The following is a 22,227-nucleotide window of genomic DNA, read 5'->3' as shown; positions in this document are numbered from 1 at the left end:
GCTCACGGTGAGCAGCCCGGCTCATCCTTCCCCCTTGCGCTGTTTCCTACAGGTGCAGGAGAAGTGCGACTACGACCTTGTGATGCCCCTGGCTCTGCTTTTCTACTACGCGGTCCTCTGTGTAAGTCCGCTGCACGTAGCGTCGCCCCGGCCCCATGGGACAGCCACAGGTGCCTTCTGTCTGAAAGGTCCCGGCCTGCTTTGATCAGCTCATCCCCAAAAAGGGCCTGTGCGAAGCTGCAGGGAGTAGGAGCAGGCAACCGCTGCACAAGCTGAGAGAGATGAAAAGATGTGCTTCAGTGTTTTTAATCATTGCATTTAAAGATGGGTCAATGAGAAAGGGAGACAATATCTCTCTGCAGAGAAACAAATTCTTTTCGTTACCCTTTATACTCAGGCAAAATGTGTGGACAATGCTAATGAAAAGGAGTAGAGCATTCACAGGAAATTGTTTTTTATTATTATTATTATTAGCACAATGCATCATTATCCCGAGGAAACCACTGCTGCCAGATCTTGCAAAAGCACAGGCTTTAACACGAGTCATCTGTATGGATCTGTGGCTGTTAAAAATAAATGGATGTACAGGCTGTGGCACGTGAGCCTGAGCCCGGAGCCTGGGGAGGTGCAGAGAGGAAGAAGCTGTTTCAGGGCTGTGCCCAGTGGGATGCTTTGGCTTTTCCTTGGAAGAAGATAGGATGTCATGGGGTGAACCCCTGCTTCCATCTGCTTCTCCTCCCCGCATTTCAGCCTAGCCCCCTCCCCCCCGTTTTTTATGCAGGGCTCCAGCCCCGGGTCCTTGCTCCCTTCCTCACCAGCTCTCCTTGTCCCCACAGGCTCCCTACATCCCACCAGGCTCTGAGCTGCTCCTGAAAGCCGCCAGCATCTACCACAGCTTCCTCACCTGGCCCGTGCCCTACTGCGACATCTTCCGTGAGCTGCTCACCTTCATCAGTGATGAGCTCAAGGCCCCAGGTAAGCGCTCCCGACCCGCCAAAGGCCTCCTGCGTGCTACTGGTCCTGCATCCCCAAAATCCCCGATCTCACGCGGGGCGCAGCCAGGTTTCTCCAGAGGAGTGCAGCAGGATGCTGGGGACGTGTTTTTTGGGGGCTGCCTTGTGTGCGAGGCAGCAGGAGCATCCCAAGGACTGTCAGCTCGGGACCGGTGTGGATTAGCAAAGATCGTAGCTGTCTGCTGGCTGCCTTTCAGTCTGGTGGGTCTTCTGCGCGGCCAAGCACGTGCTGCCCACTTCCGCCGAGCCCTGGCCTTTGCTCGAGATGCTCAGTGGTGTAACTGGGGTGATAACAGTGGGTCCATTCATCGGCATCAAGGTGGCAGGAGCCTTTGAGCCTGCCATGGCATGGAGGTTTCCATGGGGCTGCTGACTTCCCGGCTGTGTCCTTGCAGCCGAGACGCTGCCTTGTGATGCGGCTTTGGGCACATCTGTCAGCGGCAGCAGCGCTCCTCTTAATTAAGCGCCCCTTGTAGATGTCCTGTTGTTCCCAATGGAGCAGCTCTTCCAATTATTTCTCAAAAGCCTTTTCTCCTAATCTGCCCATCTTTCCATGGCTTGTGGAGAGCTGTTATTGCACAGAGCATATTCCAGCCCTGTTTAATCCTGCACAGGGCCGTGATCTGCTCTGAGCAGGGCTGGGGAAGGCGCAGATGGGCACAGGGGCTGCGGCCAAGCATGGTGTTTTTTCCCCATGCCCTCGAACCAGGCAGCTGGTTTGGAGAGCCCCAGTGGGAACAAATGCAAGGTCCCTGTCCGTGCAAAGCCACAAGGGGCACGTTGTCTTCATGGGTTAATCTTTTAATGAGCCAAGGGGAGATAGGGATGGGTGCCCTCCATTAAACCTCCCTTTGCAAGTTTCTAAGGAGACCCCAGCCACCACGGGAGGTCTGCCTGGGTCACCGTGCTGTGCTCAGCCTCCGGCTCGGAGCTGCAGGGCTGGTGTGGGCGTGGGGATGCTTGTCCCATGCTGCTGCAGCCACGGACTTTCCCAGTTCCTTCCTGGTCACTTATTGCTGTGACATCGGTTCGGACCCTGTTTGAAAGGCCTCTGGGAAAGCCCCAGCACTGAGGATGTTGCTACATCCTGCTCTTGTGTTGTCACCGGTGCCCAGGGCTGCAAAGCTGGGGACTTTGGTCCGAAGGCTTTTCCCCTCCTACAGACAAGTGGGATTCCCCCGCCTCTGCCAAAAGATGCTGCGTGGGAGGTGTTGTTGTGCGGGGCTGCGGAGCCCAGAGCCACCCCTCACCGTGGCCTTTGGCCCCACTGGAGCCAAGAACTGTGAAAACGGGTCCTGTGCTGGAAGGCTGGCCGGGACCTCATGCACAGCCTCTGTGACCTGCCGTGAGGTTGAAGCAACAGCTTTTTATTGAGATGGGAGTAAATATTAACTGAGAACGAGCAGCTGTCAATATTTGACAAGAATGCAATAGCTTTTATCTGCAAACTGGGCTGATGTCTCACAAGAGTAGTGAACGCAGCTGTGTTCGGAGGGGGCCAGCAGGGATCCCTGTGGGGGCTGCCCCCCCGCCCCGTGGGTGCTGCTTTGGGGCTGTCGAGCAGCACCTGGGGTGGGGACGTGGCTGCCTGTCGTGCGCAGGGTGCTGGGGCTACCTGATGCTGTAGGATCATCCCCAAGATGTCCCTTCTGCTGCTTGGGGGTAGGATGAGCTTTTCTGCTGTCCCCCCGTCACAGGGACTGCGGCTCCAGGTCCAGCAGATGTCACCTTGCTGGCACCATGGGGACAGTCCTGGGGGAGGCAGCTTGGGGATGTGGGCTGCCCGTGGTGGGCTCGGTCCTGCTGGGGGCAGGCTGGGCTCTGTCCCTGCAGAGTGCAGGTGGCTATGACCTGCTGTCTGTAAGTGACATCGAGGACGTTGAGGGGCTAAAGCAAGTGGCAGAAGCTGCTAAATATCACCGGCGTGATCCAAACCAGATCCCACATCAGCTGTGGGGCAGAAGGGGCTGGGGATGGAGCAGCTCTGCCATCCTGTCCTCTGGTTCCTCTCCTGTCGCTCCCTGGCTCCTGGGCTCATCCCCCTCGCACGCTGGACATGCCTTGTCCCCAGCGGGGCTTTTGGTGCTGCCGTTCCTGCTCCAGGCTACGTCTCAGCTGGGTCAGGACAGCTTCAGGAGACAACACCGACGTGCTCATGAGGCAGGGCAGCCTGTGGTGCCCCCATCACTCACGTCATCTGCTCTCTCCCCCAGGGATTTCCTTCCAGAGGCTGGTGAGGACGGAGCAGGGGCTGCCTGTGAAGAACTACCAGAGCTCCACTGTGTAAGTCAGGCACTGCTGGCCTCAGTCTGTCATTATCTCCACTGTTCTGTGCTACTTTTGCTGCAGCACTTGAGGAGCAGCAGCAGGGTTGCAGTGAGCAGCATCCCCAAAATAGTGGTAGGCACTGGGTAGAAGAGCTGGAGAGCAGAGCTGAACTGCAGGAAGGGCTGGGGAGAGTGACTGTGGCATTTCCACAACTGCTGGTGAGGGTCTCTGGGCATCAAATATTGGTTATCACTGAGCGGGGATGCAGATCTGGGTGCAAACAGGTAGGGAAGGCAGAGGCTGGAGCCACCAGCCTGAGGAGGGACAGGAGCGAGCCCGTCCCAGTGCAGCAGTGCAGGGCTTGTGGGTTCAGACACACTTTGCACCTTACTCGAGGGCTGAACCTTTCTTCCTGCCAGGGCACCTCATTTGTAAATAGGAAAATGAGCCCTGGCAGTGCGTGCCCGTCCTGGCTGCAGGGCCACTGCTTGCACGGCCACCTCTGCTCGGGGCAGGACGGCTTTCCTGCTGCTCTGGCTTCTCCACGCACGCTGAACAGCTCTGGGTCTGTGTCAGCATCCCGCCCAGCCATGCTGGTGCTGCTGTGCTGCTTTCCCAGTCCAGCTGCCCTGCTCTGTACCAGCACGGGTGCAGGCACCCGTGGCTTGCAGCGAGGTGGCTGTATTTGCATAAAACCCTGAAAACCTGGCACAAAGCTGCACACGAGCTGAACCTTGTTTTTTTTTTTTTTTTTTTTTTTTTTGAAAGCTTGGGCCCTCTGCCTGAGCTTTCTAGAACCAAACACAACTGAGCCCACCATTAATTCAGAGCTGTGTTCACTCAGTTAGGAGCACTGTTCATGTCCATAAACCTAAGCACATGTCTGTGTGCTCTCCAGGCTACGGGCTTGGGAATTTAAAGCCTGCTGCTGTTCATGTGGTGATCCAGAGCAAAATTCCCTTTGCAGCTGAAGGCTGTGGCTCTGGTCTCCAGCAAGGGCAGAGCAGGCAGCCTTGGGGGTGGCAGAGCAGGAGGAGGTGAGCTCTGGGTGGAAGGGCTTCCCCTGAAGCCTCCCAGCCTCACGTGTTTTCCTCCAGAAGCTCTTACCAAGGACATCGTGGCTGGTACCTGCACCATCTCGCTGCTGGAGTCCTTCAGATAGCTTAAAGCTTTGCAGCACCTTAAAGCTCAGCAGGGATGCTCCAAGGTTCACCCTGAAAGGGAAAATATTTTGGGGGCCCCTCGCATCTTCTGCTCCCACCTCTTTCATCACGCATGCTGGATGTCCACTTAGGCCGACCAGCAGCTGGGCTGGAGCCCTTCCAGGGCTGACCGAGCAACCATTGGGCTGGCAATATTGCAGGAGAGGTGGTGCCAGGGGTGCACGCAGCAGCAGGACGGAGGATGCCCACCCTTCCCTGCGCCCAGCAGCGGGGCTCTGGCACCCCTGCGCCGCCCCAGCTGCAGTGGATGCGAGGGGACACTGCCATCTAGCGTGAATTTCTGCAGGACAGCGTGCCACCAGCACCGCAGCCTGGCTGCCCATCTCACCGCCTTCCCCGTGTCCCCAGGACTGTGCTGCTGCTGAACCGTTCCGAGGTGCAGAGCGAGTTCCTCTCCATCGCCGAGAAGCTGAGCGGCACGGAGCCCCCGCGGCACGCCACGCTCGTCCTGCTGCTGGAGCACCTCTACCAGGCCACCTTCGGCACCCGCTGCGACCTGGACAGCCTGCGCCGCCTCCTGAAGGTGGGCACGGCCTTTCCCTTCTCTTCTCGGGGTAGACCTCGGGTCTAGGCTCCAGTTTTGTCTTCCTGGCCCTAACTGGGGAGAGAAAGAACCTCCCCCCTTGTTGAAATGCAGCAAAAACTTGCTTTGACCAGAGAAACACTTTGCTTTGGTGTCTGTGGGAGGCAAATACTTCTAGTAAAACCCTTTAGGTGTGTTCCAGTGCGTGTGAAGTGAAAAGGGAGGTGCTCATTCTTTCCCCCTGGTTTTTAGTGACAGGATGCACGGGAAGGGCTCAGAGCTGCATCAGGGGAGGTTTCAAGACAGCAGGAAAAAGTTCTTTACCGAGAGGGTCAGACACTGCAGCAGGCTTCCTAGAGAAGTGGTTGATGTCCCGTGCCTGGCTGTGTGTAAGAGCTATTTGGACGATGCTCTTAATGGCAAGTGTTAGCTTTGAGTCTGCCTCAAAGCAGTCTGTAGATTTGGCGATCTTTGTAGGTCCCTTCCCACTGGAACTTCCTGTTCTATTTTTTATTTTTTTTTCATTTGCATAAGATTTGGAGGAATTTGAGTGGGTAGCAGAGGGAGAGAGACTTAGTGATTTCGACTCGGTGACCTCCCCCAAAGACCCGTGCTCCCCTCCCCGGAGGTGCCCCCTCCATCTCAGCCTCTGCTCTTCTCACCCCAGGCCAAGCCACTGGAGGAGCTCTCCGAGGTCTACGCCAGCGCCGCCGAAGCCCAGGAGATTGCGGCCACCAGCAACGACCCCGTGCTGGCCCAGGAGCAGCTGCAGTGCGTGCTGCGGGACCTCGCCGGGGCAGCCGCCCTTCCTGCCATCGCGGGTGAGAAGCCCCCGCGCCCCCCTTGCCGCTGGGTTTGGTGCCGGTTTGGCACCAGCCGTGGGCTCCCCTGCGCTGGGAGCTGCCCTTTGAAGTGCGAAATCCTGTTTTGTGCAAAGCTGCGACCTAGCACAGCAGTAAGAGGGGGAAAAAAAAAAAAAGCCCAGGCCCTATTTCATAACCACGTGATGAGCCAGAATTTTTTTCTCATCTTTCATTAAAACAACAACAAAAGCCACCTCCAGCCTTTGTGGGTGAGATGAGAACATTCAATCAGAAACTGGCTGTAGCAGTGATGTCTGCCGGCGGCTCTTAGAGGTGTGAAACATCCCCGTGTCTCCGCTGCGTGACTGCACGGGACAGCGACAGCGTGCTGCTCAGCGTGATCTGGGCTGCTCAAATTAGCTGCCAGGGTGGGCAGCATCTCCCCCAGGACTGCTGCATGCCTCCTGTGCTGTGCACGGGGAGCGTCCCCGCAGGCTGACTCCTCTCCTCTCCTCTCTCCCCAGGGGATGCTCAGCCCCGCAGGCTCCAGCCCATCCCCATCCCCGCCGCCCGCTGCTACACTTACAGCTGGGACCAGGATAACTTCGGTAAGTGGAGAGGGGCCCCATCACCCTGTAGGGAGCTCCCCTGCGAGGAGTAAAATGTGACAAAAAGTCTCTCTGCGGAGGGACTTTGTGTCCTGAGACCCCTTGGATGCTGCAGCTCTCTGGAGTGCCCAAGGAGGGGGTTCTGGCCGAGCAGGAGGTTTTGCCATGCTCTCAGCCTGACCGCAGCAGTTTTTCAGGGGAAGTGTGGCTTCCCCTTCTGCTGAGCTGGTCTCTCTGGCTTCCCCATTCCTGGAAGACCTTTTCTGGTCCCAGGAAAGTTGAGCATCTGTTGCCCACTGGCCCCAGCATGCTGAACCTGCTCTCTGGCTTGGGCTCTGCTGCCTCCCTGACTGTTCATTTGGGCTTTGACTATCAGAGCACCTAAACCCCTTGCCTCTCTTCTGCTCTCTGGTTAAACCCAGGTCGGATTTGGGGTGCACTGGGAAATCTGTGTGGGAAGGAAGCAAAGCCCCAGCCGCTGTTTGCTTTTTGAGAACCCAAACAGAACCTGACCTCAGACAAGTTTTGTTTTGTCATCAAATATAAGCACGTTGTGAAAATCTAAAAATGCTCAGGGGTAGGTTTTTGGCCCTCAGTTTGAATCCATGTGGGGTTAAGGAGTGTTGGCCATGCTGCAGGAGGGTCGTTGTCTGGGGTGTCTAGTTTCCAACAGAGCCCGTGCCAGACCTGATCTCCCTCCTGTGCCTTTCAGATGTCCTCAATGATGTCCTCAGCAAGGAGTGCAACATTGTCGAGCCTGTGGCCTCGGAGAATGAGGAGGATGAGGAGGAGGAGGAGGAAGAAGAGGACGTGGAAACAGACGGCTGTTCCCCAGAGCGGGACTCGCTGCTTTCCCCCATCTCCACCATTTCCAAAGACTCCATGTACTCGGCGCTGGCAGAAGAGGGACCTAAGCACTCACGCATGTCCCTCTTCACCGCTTCCAAGGACTCCATCTCAGAGCTGACGGTGGTCTCCAGAAAGTCCTTGCGGTCTTTTGTCTCCAGCCTGAAGGACTGCATGGACAGTGGGTACGCGGAGGACAGTGACGAGAGCTCTCTGGACACGGCTGGGCGGCCAGAGCTGAAGGTGGAGAAGCCCCACCACAAATACAGACACACGCTGACCAACAAGATCTACAAACTGTTCAAAAGCAAAAGCCATCTGGTCCTGAGGAGGGACCTGAAGGGCTGCCCGGACACGGGCTCGCTCCCGCTGCGCCGTGCTGAGAGCCTGTGCCACCCCCAGGCCAAGCACCGCGTGCTGGCGCGCTCCCGGCGCGCTCACTCGCTGCCGCAGCACGTTCTGAGCCAGCGCCTGCAGGCACTGCATGCCCCACGGCTCCTCAGCCTGCCCCGACGGCCCTTCCTCAGCTACGACGAGGACGCCAAGGTGTCCACCCTGCGCGTGGTGGTCTTCGGCTCCGACCGCATCTCAGGGAAAGTGGCCCGAGCCTACAGCAACCTCAGGTGAGCTGGGTGGCATGGGGACCTGGCTGCAGGTGTTCAGCCCTTGGTGTCTCACTGGTGGGGTCACCAGAGTCCCGGCTTTGGGGTGGCTGCTGCCTTCGAGCAGGGCTCCCTGGTGCTGAGATGTGGCAGGGGACATCCGGCTGCCCTTGTCTGGAGGAGGAAGCGATGGGGACACTTACTGCTGGATGGCACTGCCATTAAGTCAGCGAGGCACAGAGGTGTCCTTGTCCACATGCCATGTGCTTTCGTGTTCCTTCCATCGCTGCCTTGCTCTGGAAGGGGACAGAACCCTCCAGGTGCCACCAGGGTCTAATTCTGCACCTCATGTCCTGCCTTGCCGGGATGTGCCGGAGGACTTTGCTCACCCAGCCCTCTCCCATGTTCTCCTAGGCTGAAGGAGAGCACCTGCCCCACACTGACAAGGTACTTCAAGCTGCAATTCTTCTACATCCCCGTCAAGAGGAGCTGCCTGGCTCCAACGGCCCCGCTGACACATCCTCCCCCGTCCCCAGGGGATCTGCAGCTCCGGGCTTCGGCACAGGCAGTAGGTGTCCTGCTCACCACGGGGCTTGTGGTTTCACCAGCACTCTGCTTATCCCACCAGCAGGCCAGGCAGGGGGAGTGCTGGGGGCTCCTCCACCAGCCCCAAGCGATGGGAGAGGAGCATGGAGGACCCCGGGGTGACCCCGCTGTGTCTGGTTTCAGGAGTCCACCTTGGCTGGGGTGGAGAGCAGCACCAACGACATCTCCCACTACATCGGCATGTTGGACCCGTGGTACGAGCGGAACGTTCTTGGGCTGATGAACCTGCCCATGGATGTCCTGTGCCAGGTACGTGTGTACCGGGTGGTAGGGCCTGGTGTCCCCCTTCTTGGTGTCCCCCTTCCCTGCGGAACAGCCCCATCTGCTTAGTGCTGGGCCACCATGCAGTGGCCTGAACCTGTACAGCAGGCTGCGCTCCGTGGGCATGCGATGGAGATGGAGATGGGTGCCTATGGTGGCCAGTAGGAGGGTTTCCATCCCTAGGGGAGTGGGATGGGCAGTTGGTGGTGCTGGGCTGTGGGTGCCACGAACCCCGTCAGGGTTGTGACTCACCCCTCGCTGCAGTCTGCCAAGCCGGAGGCTGAGCCCCAGGGGGACTCGCAGGAGCAGCTGCCCATCCTGGCCGACATGATCCTCTACTACTGCCGCTTCGCCACGCGCCCTGTCCTGCTGCAGCTCTACCAGACGGAGGTAGGCAAAGCAGATCAGCACCATCTTAGCACTGGGAAAGGGGTCTTCTGCCTGTGCCACCAATGTGGGGCCTGCCTGGGGAGAGAATGTGGGTATGGCACAGCCCCCTTGTGCTGGTGAGGCCAAGCTTGGTCTCCTCATGTCTCCCAGGAACCTTTGCATGTGAGCTCACAGCGCTTTGGCTGGTGCTGCTGGCTCAGGGATTGAGGGTGAAGGTCCTGCCCAGACAGTTCTTAACTGACACGAGCAGTTTTCCATCCAAACACCTTTCCCCACGATGCAAGAGGGACTCCTGGCAGTGCTGGCAGGTCATTCACATTTCTGGAAGTTCCTCTGGTTTCCAGCCAAGCCCCTCCACAAAGCCCATTCTCCGTACCTGCTGTGTGCCCAGAGGGAAAGGTTTCACTTGCACCACTTCTGCAGTTGTGGCTTTGGCGGCCCACTTGCTGGTGGTCTGTTAAAACAGCCTGAGGTGTAGCTACAGGCGAGTGCCACCCAAGGCAGTGGTTGAAAAGTGTATTTTGAAAGCTCAAAGGACTTGCCCAAACTGACCTGTTTTCAGGTCAGGAGCAAGAAGGGCAGGTTGCATCCCCCAGCTCCATGGCCTTGTGAGGTCTCCTCACCACCACATCTCCTCCGTCTCTCCTCTTCTCCCCCTGGCAGCTCACCTTCATAGGGGGGGAAAAGATGACCGAAGTCTTCATCCACTCCCTCGAGCTGGGCCACTCGGCAGCCACACGGGCCATCAAGGCTTCAGGTCTGTAACCCATGTGCCGTGCGCCGCTGCAGCCTTGGGGTGGGAGTCTGCAAACCGCCAGGGTGGGCGATGACTGCTGGGGGGCTGGAGGGAGCCTGCCCAGGGGCTTTGGCACCACACATGGGCTGCAAGAAGGGTCTGAATCCGGGCTGCAATGTGAGCAAAGATGCAGATATGTTTTCACAAATTTGGAGTTGAACCATCATGGTTCTTGTGTTCCTGTTCAGGAGCGAAGCTGTGGCAGTGCCTTGCTCTTTTACTTCTGCTAACTTTCCAGGTGTAATAGCCATAAAGCAATTTCAAGCCTTTTTTTTTTTTTTTTTCCTTGCTCATCAGCACCTGGCCAAGTGCAGCTCTTCATCTTTTTCATGCTTTGTTGTTTATGCTTTGTCCAAGAGCATCATTTATCCCTCATTCCATTTCCTTAGCTTATTGGGCAAAGCAATGTTTGTGAGTGTGCTTGGAGCCTTCCTGCAAGGAAGATCATGCACTTTTAAACTAGAAATTTATAAAAGTATTAGAGGTAGAAGTGATGACAGAAGCATCTGCTTGCAGTGTGGTCTTCAGCTCTCTTGTGGGTACCAAGGACCGCACGCCGCCTGGTGCAGCTTGCAGAGACATCTCATGGCCAACCAACGTACTGCATTCAAACACACTGCTTGATATTGTTAACCAACTGCTTTTCTGTGAGCTCGCCTTGTCTTTCTGAACAGAGCTCATAAAATATCCTCCACATAAAGTGTCACCACCCTACTGTCCCAAAATACAGACTTGGCCAGGACCTCTTCCCAGTAACTCATGAAACCACCAATCTTTTCTGACTTTGAGTTTTCCTTTGGTTGTCTGGCAGCACGCTACTTAACATCTGCAAAAAATTATCCAGGGAAAAAAAAAAGTTAGTAAGTGTCGGGCACAGTATTTCAAGGCTAATTAAATGTGGGCACAAATATGCCCTGAAAAACAGGAGCTGTGTTAGCAATGCAGCCTTTTATTGCTTTGTGTTTTCCCTGGAGCACTGACCCTGCTGCACTGGCTTAGCCAGCACCGCTTTCAGTTTGCAGAGCTGCTTGTTGTGCTTTGTGCTGTAACTTCTGCACTAGAATAATTGCTTTCCGGCAGCTTTTAAGCCACCTTTTTTCTTTTTTGCTTCGCAGCTGTGTTCAGCAAACCACGATTTTTCCCTCCCTGTAGGTGCCGAGTGTGCTGCTGTATCAGTAGCCCTCTGAAAACTGGGGAGAAAAGTCCACCGAGTGACATTTGCTCCTTGTTTTGTGCAGGTCCGGGCAGCAAAAGGCTGGGCATAGATGGAGACAGAGAAGCAATCCCACTAACACTACAGATCGCCTACAGCAAGGTGAGTGCCTGGGACTTGCGCAAGGACAAATGTGGCAGAAAACCAGTTAAGTGCTGCCCAAACTTGACTTGGCTGGGGCTAGCAGAGACAGACACTGAGAATGTGCTGAAGGAGTCCTGATCCAAGCCTGGGGGAGACAAAATCAAGCTAATTGTCTACTTACTGGCTAATTGGAGATGGTTTTCCAATCCTGAGAAGCCCAGTAAAACAGGGAATGTGCAGCCAGCTCCCATAGACTGGACATGTACTGGCTGCCAGTTTACACTGGTAGACTTGGCTTCCAGGGAGCAATCTCTTGCTGATCACAGCAGTCCCTTTTTTTTTTGTTGTTTTTGTTCCTTCTTCAATTATTTAATATTAACCCTGGAAAATTTTTGTATTGCTAAGGTTAAAAGAATTTTAATGCCTACTCAAACTTTGTGCAGCCCCAGGTAAAACCAGATCAGGGCTAGCCCAGCCAAAGGGTCGGGTTGGGAAGTAGGGTGGCAGCCTGGAGCACGGCATCTCACGGGCTTCGGTTGGTCTCTGCAGACAGCTGTCAGTGGAAGAAGTCACTGGAATGATGTGGAGAAGGTCTGCACATCCGTCAACCTCAGCAAAGCCTGCAAGAAGTACGAAGAGCTAGGTGGGTAGAGCTGGTCTTTGTGGCTTTGTGTAGGAAGCAATGGGAGGGATAGACAGAGCCAGAGGACAGATGAGAGCCACGCTGGATCTTCCAGCCAGAGCACAGCGGGAATGTGTGCATGCAGAAAATATGTGGGAGATGCCCGGTGTTCCCTGGGGCCTAAGATGCTGTTCTCCTTGGCTCTCCTTAGTGCCACATCTGGGTTGAAGGATGTTCGGCTTCTCATTATCCTGAAGCTTCCAGCTGGGAAATCTTTTGTTGGGTTGGGTTGTCCATCAGAGAGGAGTCTATTGCTAAATCAAGTCAGACCGAGGGAGGGGGTGCTTGTCCTGCCACTGTGGCTGTGCCCTGCGGCCAGCTGTCAGAAGGCACTGGCAGGGCTGCTGCTGCAGCTTGGTTTCCTTCCTGCACTTGGAGATAGCTGCCTGCTATGTGGGTTTGTTTCATCATTTCTTTTTTTTTTTTTTTCTGTTCTGGTTCCCAGTGGGCTATGAATAAAGCTTTGAGCCTTTTAAAGGCAGCAAGGCTTTAGTCTCTTAGTGTGCTGATTTAGAAGCAATATCGGTTTATTCTTGCTGGAGCTCTGTTGTTCTAGCAATCAGACACCCAGTTCCGAGTAAACTGAAGATTTTTTTTAATTCCTCTTTCTTCGTGCACTTTATGTGCGACAAATTTATATCTGTGAGCAGAGCAGTCAGGGAAAATGACTAAAAAATCTACCAAATAAGCTACCACACGGCTCCTATGTGCCCTGTGGAGCTCAACCTAAACTTCCATCCCTCCTCTTGGTGCCCCATCCACAAAGCCATGCAAACAACCTTGGAAAAACCCCAGCAGGATTTAATTGCTCATCTCCTCTGTGTATTTCGAGTTGGGTGTTTCTGTGCTAGTTTAGAAGCTTCACTTGCACTGCCAGTGTGGTGGGCTTGTTTCAGGGCATGGGGAGAAACTCCCACGCTAGGGAGAAGCTTCCCCTTCGTGAACCTCCTTCCTTACAGGAGAAACCTGGTCTCCTGGCTCATCTCTGTCAGCTTTCACACTCAGCAGTTTGACCACAGGATGTCACTGTAATTCCAGACATGAAAAAGCATCTCCAAGGGGCCTGTAGGAAGGGCCACGGTGGGAGAGTTAGAATTTCCTCATCATGATGGGGCAATGGTTTTTCTCATGTTTAGTTGCTAAGATAGCTAAATGTTCTTTGCTGCTATGTTTGGAAGATTACCTCTGTCTAATTGCTTTCTTACCATGCGGGTTCTCATGGGTGAGGGAAAGCTACAGGCATGCTGTATTTCCCTGAAGTGGGGTCCTGCTGGGAGCCACTGGTTCTGGGATGCTTTGATGGGCAGAGGGACTGCCTGGGTTCCCACCAGAATCCTTGAGTGATAAGAGTTTGCTTTTTGTTACAGCCTCAAAGACAGAGTGTCTCAACTTGACCATGACAGAGGTGGTTAAAAGGCAAAACTCCAAATCCAAAAAAAGTTTCAATCAGGTAACTCAAGTCATGGTGCTTTTACATTTGGTAAAAAAAGTTCAGCCTGGCTCAGCTGGGAGGGAGACGGGGCAGGAGAAGGAGTTTGAGACCTGGGGAGCAGTCAGTAACTCCTTGGGGGACCCTGTTGGCCACCAGTTTTGTGTTGCCCTGCACAGGGTTAATGTACAGAGCCTGGCAGCTCCTTCACTTGGACTCTCTTTCTATCAGCAGCTCAGCGTGTCCCAGATAAAAGTAGACAAGGTCCAGATTATTGGTGTCCAGTCCTCCTTTGCCGTGTGCCTGGACCAGGATGAGCAGAAGATTCTGCAGAGTGTGACCAGGTAAGATCTGCAATGTGGCAGGCTGCCTGATGCAGTCAGCGCTCCCAGAATGGTGCACCCTCTTCATAAGGACTTAACCTCAACATACGGGTGGCCAAGAGGGGGGGACAAGGTCCTGAGCACCATGGTGTGTTTATGCCAGATGCCCAAGCTGGCATGTCATAGCTTCAAGCTCTGTAGTGCAGCTGAGCTCAGGTGGGATGGCTGGTCCTGCTCAGATCCCAGCAGTATTTCACCTTTTATGACTGCCAACATTTAAATGGTGGTCCCCAGTCAGCTGTTCAACTGCATGAAGACAGATTGTTCAGCAAGACAGAGGAAAGTCATGTAAAGTAAATGAGGTACCTGGAGAGCACTGAGTGTATGAGCAGAGCCTTCAGCTTCTAAACCTCATTGGGATCCTCCATCAGCTTTAACATACCCATTGCAAAAGGACCCCATGATCTTCATGGGTGAGACTGGGGTAGATGGAGCAAGAATTGTTCATTTGATTGTTCATCCATCAGTTGTGTCCCCAGGGCACCAAGCTGGCTCGCTGAGGATGGGGTTTGGAAACTCACTGGAGGCAACATGTTTCTGTGGGCACAAAGAGATCCAACCAGCAGATCCACTGGTCTTAAAAATGTGCAAGCATTCTAATTTCTCCATCAGGGGGAGCGGAGCTCTGCAAAGTTATGCTGCCTAAAATGGAAAGAGATTTCAGATGTTACTTCTTAAATTTCTTAAGTAGGAACTTTTCTTTAGGAGCTTAACTTGTTTGCTGTGCAACCCAAGGGACTAATGTGATAGTTTAGTGCAAGAAATGCAACAGGAGCTATTGCCACTTCTCCAGAACAGGGGGGACGCAAAAGTTCTCATTTTCCCTAATGAGTTTCAGAAAATGCCCTGTGTGGTTACTCCTCTAGATCCCAATCAGAGCTAGCATATAGGACCTGAACTCTGGGCATTCCAACTCCAGTCCTGCACTGATTAAAGATTGCACTGATTCCCATTTGTTTGCAAAGTTTCTGCTGCATCCCAAGACCCTGGTTCTCAACCACACACCTTGCTTACATCTTGGCTTCTTTTTATTCCCTTACAGGTGTGAGATCTCTGTGTGCTACAAACCCCGGGACAGCGATCCCTTTGCACTGAGCAGGTCCTCTTTGACTGCCCAGGACCCTTCTGAGTTCCATTCTCTCCTGTGTTTACCCATTTCCACCTTCAGTGGAGCACTGCCGTAGAAGAACCGTGCCCTCTCAAGACCAGACTCGCATCCAACACTGAAGTAGCAGCAGGAAAGGGAAGCTGACTGTCCCCTTTAGGGCTGGATACCCAGCCACTCTTGCCCAAGACATCCTGCAGTCTGAAGAGTTTGCGTGGTGACTGAGCTGCTCCTGGTCTGGGCTTGGCCCATCCTTTGGAAATAGGAATGTTGGTGTCAGGTTCCGGTACTTCTCAGGATTCCTTGGGAGGAAAGTGGCTTCCTTGAGATCTCCACCTGGTTCAGCAGACTGCCAACATCGGGATTGAGAGGGAGAGGCAAGGACAGTGACATTTTCCTGCCAGCAAATGGTGCTGTGGCTGTACTCGACAGTGACTGCAAGGCCATTGTGATCTTGGGCGAGCTGGTATCGGGGGGGGGGGGACACGACATGTTCTGGAACGTGGATGTCCTTGGGTGTAGCTGGCTTTCTGTGCATGTGGATTTGACCACCCAAACGATATCCTGATGACTTTTCACCTGTAACAAGTCAGAGATGCTTGGGATAGTTCTTTGGGGATAGGGACAGTTTTTCTCAGGGTTTGCTTTAAATTGCGAGCGATGGGCATCTTGAAGAGAAACAGCACAAAGTAGAACAACCCAGCTGGGGCCAAAAAGAGCCCAGCAAGGGTTGTAGACTGCTGCTTGTGTCCCAGTGAATCCAGTGCAATAGGCCGTTCCGGGACATGGGTGGCTTGTCGTGCATATGTGTGTTTACTGTAAATCCAGGACCTGCAGGAGATGAACTTCCACTTTCTGCAGAATTTCAGAGTTCATCCAAGAGGGAGAAGGACTCCCTGTTCAGGCTGTGTTCTTGCATCCTGCTCACCAGCACTGAATGCAAGAGACATCCCAGAGGCTGAACGCTCAATAGTTGCTTGAGATAGAGCAGGAACCATGCTCACACTCATAGGAGGGAGGGAGGTACTGGGAAAGCCACTAGGATTGCCTTAAGCTCACCTGACTGGGTGGCTTTGGTAGAGAAGAACCCAGCACCAAAAACACTAGTGACACTTGCAAGCAATGATAGTATTTGAGATCCCTTCTTCCCTGCAAAGAGAGGTTTCTCCCCCTCTTCCTTCTCTCTGCAAGGCTGTAGGTACAGAAAGGTGCAATAGCTGGGTGTATTTAAAGGTATTCTGACCCCAGGAGCAATAAATGAGGCTGGAAAAGCCTTGCCTGGTTTCATAGCCCTCAGGGTTTCTCATTTAGTTGTTGGTCATTGCACTAATGATGGCTGGCAGAAGAGCATGCTGCCCGCTGCAGGCTACAAGGATCCTGATGCTGAGGATGTGCTCCCTGGGATGCATCTGGAAGGGACCCTCTGTGCTGCTGGGGCTGCAGGGCTCAGCCATGGTGAGATCAGCTCCATGTGGGTCCCTTGCTCCTCCAGAATATGGGGCTTGGCCAGCTCTTAGCACTAGTTAGAATGAGGCTGGGTTCTGTCCCCGAGGGCTGTTGGCACAGCAGCAGGGTCCCCTTGGTGGTGACTGCGTGGAAGGTTGAAGCTGCCAGGGAAAGGGCCAGAGCCCCCGGGCACTTCAGTTGCCTTGGAGGAGCATGGGCCAGGCTTGTTTGCTGCATTCCTCCACTTCCCTGCTGGAAGGGTTTTGCGGATCCCTCTGATGGGACTGCTGGTCCTGGCCTTGCTGTTTGCTGGACCTAATTGCTACCCCCCTGCCTCTGCTGCTGCATGTGCACAGCTGGCAAACATCTGGGGCTGGGAAGGTGCCAGCTGGCTCTGCGTGTCCTCAGCAGCTCGGGATGCAACTTCTGCTGCTGACCAGAGAGTGAGACAGGAACATGCTCCCGAGGCCTCTGTGCTTCATCCTCCTACCTGAATAGGCCATCCCAAGGATGGTGTTGCCTTGTGGACTCCCAGAGAAGACCTCATGCAAGGCCAGGCATCACTGGAAGGTGTGCAGGTGCTCTGGCCCCACTGTGGTGTAAAGCCAGCTTGGACTCCAGGCAAAGACCCCCCTTCTCTGGCCCTGCAGTGACTCTGGGAGCACCCATCCTCTCCTACATGGAGCTGTGACCTTGCTCACAGTAGGGACACCAAGCCACTGCTGGGTGATGTGGAAAAGTATGCTGAGGTTGCTGCTGGGCATCTCTCCTGCACATCACTAAGTTCAGTAGGCTCAAGGGATCAGAAACAGATTTGAATAGCTCTTTCCACCCACTTGGAAAAAGTTTTCCCACTGACTTTTAATTCCCAGACAGGTTTGTGTGCATCATTTGAAATGGGGCTGAAATTTGACAGCTGTTTTATTTTTTGTTGTTGTTATTCAATACATTAAAATAGCACCTTATCCTGTCAAAACATTTCTATTTGTGATCTTGATATCCGTGGCTAAATATATCCCTGCCGCTGTTAATGATATAAACCTCTTTGGCTTCAGCTGGCCCTACAGAAATACTAGAGAAGAGAGTTTCCACACACTGGGGAGGAAAAACAAGCACAGGCTCTAGGGACTCATAATCCTGGCTCATTTTTTGACCTCTGATGCTTTCTGGAAATGAAAAGAAGGAAGTCAGAGGTTCCTTCAGGCCAACCTTGTACATATGTGCAGCCTCACCAAAACTGTGTCATGTCTGTGCTGATCTGTAAAATACTGTTCAAAGAACTTTTAACATAATTGTAAGATATTAAATGTTGATTTATTTCAAGTACAAGTACAGTGTTTGTGTCGAGTAATTCCCAGTGCAGAAGGCACGGCTCCCATCTCCACTTGGAGGGCACCCAGACCTTTGCAGAGCAGTCAACCCGAGAGCAGGAAAAAGCTCATAAAGCCACCGGGTTCGTGAGCCTGGTCCCAGAGGGCATGACACGGAGACCTGCAGCGGCTAATTGAGCTCCTGTTGTGCCAGTAAAAAGCAGTTTTTGGTGCTGTAAATCCAAAACTAGCTTCATGTTGAATTAAGGAGGAAAGCTGGCAGAGCCTGTGCGCGCAAGGCGAGGTCTGTGCATAGCCGTCCCTCCTAGGAGGCTCCCTGGCCTCTTCTGGGTTGCTCTGCAGAGGTACGTGAGCTGTGCTGTGGCCAGGCACCATGGGCAACGTCCCTGTGGGCAGGGTTTGCCCAACAGTGGGATATTGGGTTTATTGCAGAGCCCTTCTACATCTTCAGGGGTGCAGGCTTTGCAGATGAAGCCGCTGCTGCTGGTAGAGCTCTGAAATACAAAGTGGCACTTGCAAATATCCTGCTGTCTCAGAAGTCACCCTTCCCTTCCTGCGATATTCAAGGAGAGAGGCTTAGTTGGTAGGGGTGAGGGCCAGTGTGTTGTATGTGCATACACAACCAGGGAGAAGTCATGTCAGAACAGATAAGAATAACTTCTGCTAATCAGCACTTTGCTATGAATTACCTATTTTTTTTCACTGATTAGAGAACAGCAAAAGGTGTTTATTTTTTTTTTTTTAAATCAAAGAGTGAAAAGAAAAGGGTCACTTGAAAAGACAAATAAAATTCAAACAGGAAATAATTTATTTTCCAAGCTGGAGTGATAATCTGCTTTTGTTTGTTCTCAACAACAGCAACAAAAAGCCCAAACCCTAAACCACAAATTCCCTTTTCTGTTCCTTCCTTTTTAAAGAAGAAAAAGTGGAAAGAGGAACATGCATATTTAAACCCATAGCAAAAAGTTCTTTGTTCTAAGCAAGTTCATTATGAAAAGTTTGGGATCAGGGTCCAACTCTGATCCTTGTAGTGTCACACAGCTGGGGGGGTTTGGTTTTGTACGTACAAAAGATTTGGCAAACACCTGCTGATGAAATAACCAAAGTTGGATTTTCCAGACTATCTGACAAACTTGATTTTGCCTTTTGTAGACAGGTTCAAATCAGTCCAAAGGTGTTTTTTGTGACTCTTGCAGCATCACACCTGAGCTGGCCTGTGGTCCGATGGGAAGACGGTGGGTAAGGTGCGTTTGGTGTTTCAGCCTGAGAACACTAACTTATGCTTGCTCCCTAAATGAGATAGATTATACCAAAAATGTGTCTCGGGGTTGTGTTTTGTGTTAGTTCATCAAGGTGCAATGGCAGCTTGAGCTGATGTCCCCACTCTGTCAGAGGCTGCCATCTCATAGTCACCTCAGCTGAAGCTGCTGTGCAGGATGTGCTCCACTGGCAGTGAGCTGGGACATGGCGAAGGGGTCTGGGAATGCATGGTGAGTTAACTTCTCATCACCCATCATAGGCGGTCACCCTCCATCCTCTGGTCTTTCTCCAATGGCACCTTGTGGACAGGTGCTCCTTATCTTTACCCGTGCGACCCCCCGAGGTTTTCCCCCCAGCACCACGAGCGCCAGCGCTCCGTGGGTGCCTGCATCAGGCACCCGCACATCACAGCAGCTGGTTGAGAGCCACGTCTGCTGCCCCAGGGCCACCGTGGCTCAGCGCTGGATGGAGGCAGAGCAGAACGGATGCCGGCAATGTCAATCAGGCTGTTCAGCATCCAGTCAACATTTGGATAGCTTCAGGGATGGAGATGTTATCTACAGCATGAAGTAGAGAGCAGCACTAGCTAACGCTCAGCTGAGAAGGGGTTCTTGAGTGGGTGTTTCTCAGCTGGTGGCTGATAAGCAACACAGAGTGAATTAGCATCAGTAGGCAGGAGTGAGCCTGCCTGTGTTGGAGCCACTATTACACAGATTAAGATATGCCCCTGAACAATGGAAAACACGGGTGCCATCCTCTTGGCAGATGTGGGCAATCAAACCACCTCCTGTGCTCTAAGCAGGCCATCAGCAGGTTGTCTGAATGGACACATTGCTGTAGGACATCAGGAATGCTCCCACACTGTGACAGTTGTATCCTGAAGCATCCTGGGTGAAGGAAAAATACATTTGTTCCAAAATACTGTGTTGGTTCAGCCTGACTTTCCTTAGCTCTACGGGCATGGTGGGCAACAAGTCTGTTTGCAAAGCTCCCGTGGTCTATCGGAGGTGAGCAGAGGTCTGCTCAGGATCGGGGCTGCCTGCAGAACCCAGAGCCTGTGTCTGGGCTTGGTGAGCTAGGACAGAAGCGGCCCAGGCACCGGGGTGGCCACAGGTCATGGTGCCCGGGTGTGGGGACTTGCCCATAGGTGTGTGCAGCTCAGCACCTCTAATCCCTTCCTCATGCTCATCGAGTTGTTTGTTGGAAGTGCCCGGGCAAACCTTCCTCTTGTACTTTTGCTTCCTGGTAGACAAACGTGCAATGCCAGGGGTGGCATCTGCAGCGTCCCCTGCACGAGGCCAGCAGCTGGGGGATGACACGGGGTGAGGAAACCCACAGGGACCTCAGGACTTGGGTGGTGGGGCCTGAACTGGGATGTTTCCAAGGGCTCTTTTACAAGGAGATATGTCAGAGGTGCTCGCCTGCTCTCTCAGCTGTAAGGAGAAATAGCAGAGAGCAGAGTCAGGCTTCCTGGCAGCTCTGTCCTTGCATGCCATTACAGGGGGGAGGTGGGGGGAGGATAAACATGCCCAGGCTGTCTCCTCGGTTAGAGGTCACAGCCCCAGCAGCGCTGTCCCCTCCTGCATCTCGAGTTACCCTCAGCCCTGCACCCCGAGCTGGGCTCGCTGCCACCTGAGCCTCTTGTGACGGCCGGCTTCGTCCTCCGCTGGGAGAGACCTGGGCAGCGGGAGGGTCTGCCTGACCCAGAGGGGTTTCTCGAGATAATTCAGCAACTTTTAGGAGGAAAAAGGAGAAGCAGAAGAAAATCCAGGGCATGTCTTCTGCCAAGCTCCCTGCCCTGGTTCCCTTCTGGGGCTGCGAGCTCCTGGGCTGGCAGAGCAGGTGGTTTTTAGTGCTCGTGATTCAGCTTTGTGCTTTCAGGCAGTTGTGAAGTAGAACAGATTGGAAGTTTTCTGCAAATTTCACTCATTTCTGAAGGACTTTGGCCACTGCCAGTGACTGACTCACTGTTTGCCTCGGGACAGACCTTTGCTCAGGACAAGCAAGAGCAAAGGTGGGCAAGCGAAGCGCTGGTGGCTGCAGGAGGCTGTTTATCTCTCCTGGCAATGCCTGCTGCTCCAGTGTCCTTATCTTATTGCGCTAATTAATGATCAATTAAAAGTTAACAAGGCTCCCTGTGCCTGTACGAGGAACAGTTTTCCTGGCAGGGAAAATTTACTCGAGAAGAGTAACGGTGTGCTGCCAATGGAAAGCTGCACAGTGAGCCATACGTTCAGGCGTAGCACAAGTCCTACATGGGCCTATGGGCCTGTACCGGTCAGTGCTGACAGTGTGAGAAATGGGGTGGGCTTTTCTGTGCCAGTCCCACACCCTTCTTCCACCAGTGTTCACCTCTGTGCCCCCGTAGTCCCCTCTCCTCTCTGCAGACACCTCTGCCGCAGCCCTTGCAGAAAGCCCCGTGAAGGCTGAGGGGTTGCAGCCAGAGCAAACACATCTCGACTGAAATCCAAATCAAAACAAGCATGAAGAATATTTTGTGGTGTTTACCCAGCCCTTGGCGAACCCAAGCAGGGTCTGACGGCATGAAACGTTCTGGGCAGCAATGGGCCAGCGCAATGCAGCGTATTTAGCCGGTGTTCCCACACGTGGAGAGGAGCGTGGGCAGGGCCGCTCCGACCCCCTCCATGCTCACCAGGACGGGTCCTGCTTCTGGACGCGTCCCCTCTTCTGCACCAGCGCTCGTGTCTGCTCACCCCATGGCCGAAGGAATTCACTTCTTGCTGAATCAGTCTCCTGCTGGCTTAGGAAGCTGAATGGCTCATGGAAAGGTCCAGACCTGGCGTGGCTGGGGATCGTGCACCCTGGCAGGTTGTACAAACATTGTCATTGCTGCTGAGATGTGAGTTGGCTCAGTGCACCTTGCCCATGCTCTGATGGTTGCAGCGTCTTTCTAGGAGGGATCTGTGGCCTGCAGGCTGAGACATTGCTCCTGTAATCAGAAACCAGTAGATGGACCTGTCAGGAGTCCCAGGGCTCTGGGTCCTCTGCTCTCATGTCTACTGGGAGACCTCTGGTGACCATGGGCTCTGCCCTACCTCCCAGGAGTGGGCCATTGGGCTCTGCTCCTCTGCACCCGTGGGTACCGGCCAGTTGCTGACTCATGGGAAAAAACAAGACCCTGAATCACTGGGGCTTTTCCTGTATAATGGCATGTTTTTTCCTGTTGTTGGTTTCTGTGTTGACTTACCATCAACTGTGGGCCAGGTTAAGCCACCTGAGAACAGGACACTTTTATGAGAGGCTCCTAGAAGAAACTGTAAAAATTCAGCCCATCGAGAGTTTTCCTTCCCAGGAACCCATCTGAAATGTCATCCTAAAGGTGTTTACATTTTTG

General features: G+C 53.6%; 1 protein-coding gene across 5 annotated transcripts in view; it reads left to right on the top strand.

Moving 5' to 3' along the window:
* The window catches only part of PIK3R5 (phosphoinositide-3-kinase regulatory subunit 5), a 58,268-nt gene extending 40,658 nt beyond the window's left edge, over positions 1-17,610 (top strand). For 4 of the 5 annotated variants that reach the window (XM_083804835.1, XM_083804836.1, XM_083804837.1 and 1 more), the window contains exons 4-19: positions 53-121; positions 837-975; positions 3,227-3,296; positions 4,853-5,027; positions 5,695-5,848; positions 6,355-6,438; positions 7,151-7,907; positions 8,301-8,454; positions 8,616-8,741; positions 9,018-9,143; positions 9,807-9,900; positions 11,178-11,254; positions 11,786-11,879; positions 13,286-13,368; positions 13,579-13,691; positions 14,773-17,610. In XM_083804835.1, the coding sequence (XP_083660961.1) occupies positions 53-121; positions 837-975; positions 3,227-3,296; positions 4,853-5,027; positions 5,695-5,848; positions 6,355-6,438; positions 7,151-7,907; positions 8,301-8,454; positions 8,616-8,741; positions 9,018-9,143; positions 9,807-9,900; positions 11,178-11,254; positions 11,786-11,879; positions 13,286-13,368; positions 13,579-13,691; positions 14,773-14,914 (2,457 nt within the window). In that variant the 3' untranslated portion in view covers positions 14,915-17,610. The remainder of the gene's footprint in view (positions 1-52; positions 122-836; positions 976-3,226; positions 3,297-4,852; positions 5,028-5,694; positions 5,849-6,354; positions 6,439-7,150; positions 7,908-8,300; positions 8,455-8,615; positions 8,742-9,017; positions 9,144-9,806; positions 9,901-11,177; positions 11,255-11,785; positions 11,880-13,285; positions 13,369-13,578; positions 13,692-14,772) is intronic. The other variant, XM_083804839.1, reaches the window with a different exon arrangement.
* The last annotated feature ends 4,617 nt before the right edge of the window (positions 17,611-22,227 follow it).

The sequence above is a fragment of the Anser anser genome (assembly GCF_964211835.1).
Source record: "Anser anser genome assembly, chromosome: 19".
Classification (NCBI taxonomy): domain Eukaryota; kingdom Metazoa; phylum Chordata; class Aves; order Anseriformes; family Anatidae; genus Anser; species Anser anser.
This window is presented reverse-complemented; position numbering and strand designations above follow the sequence as displayed.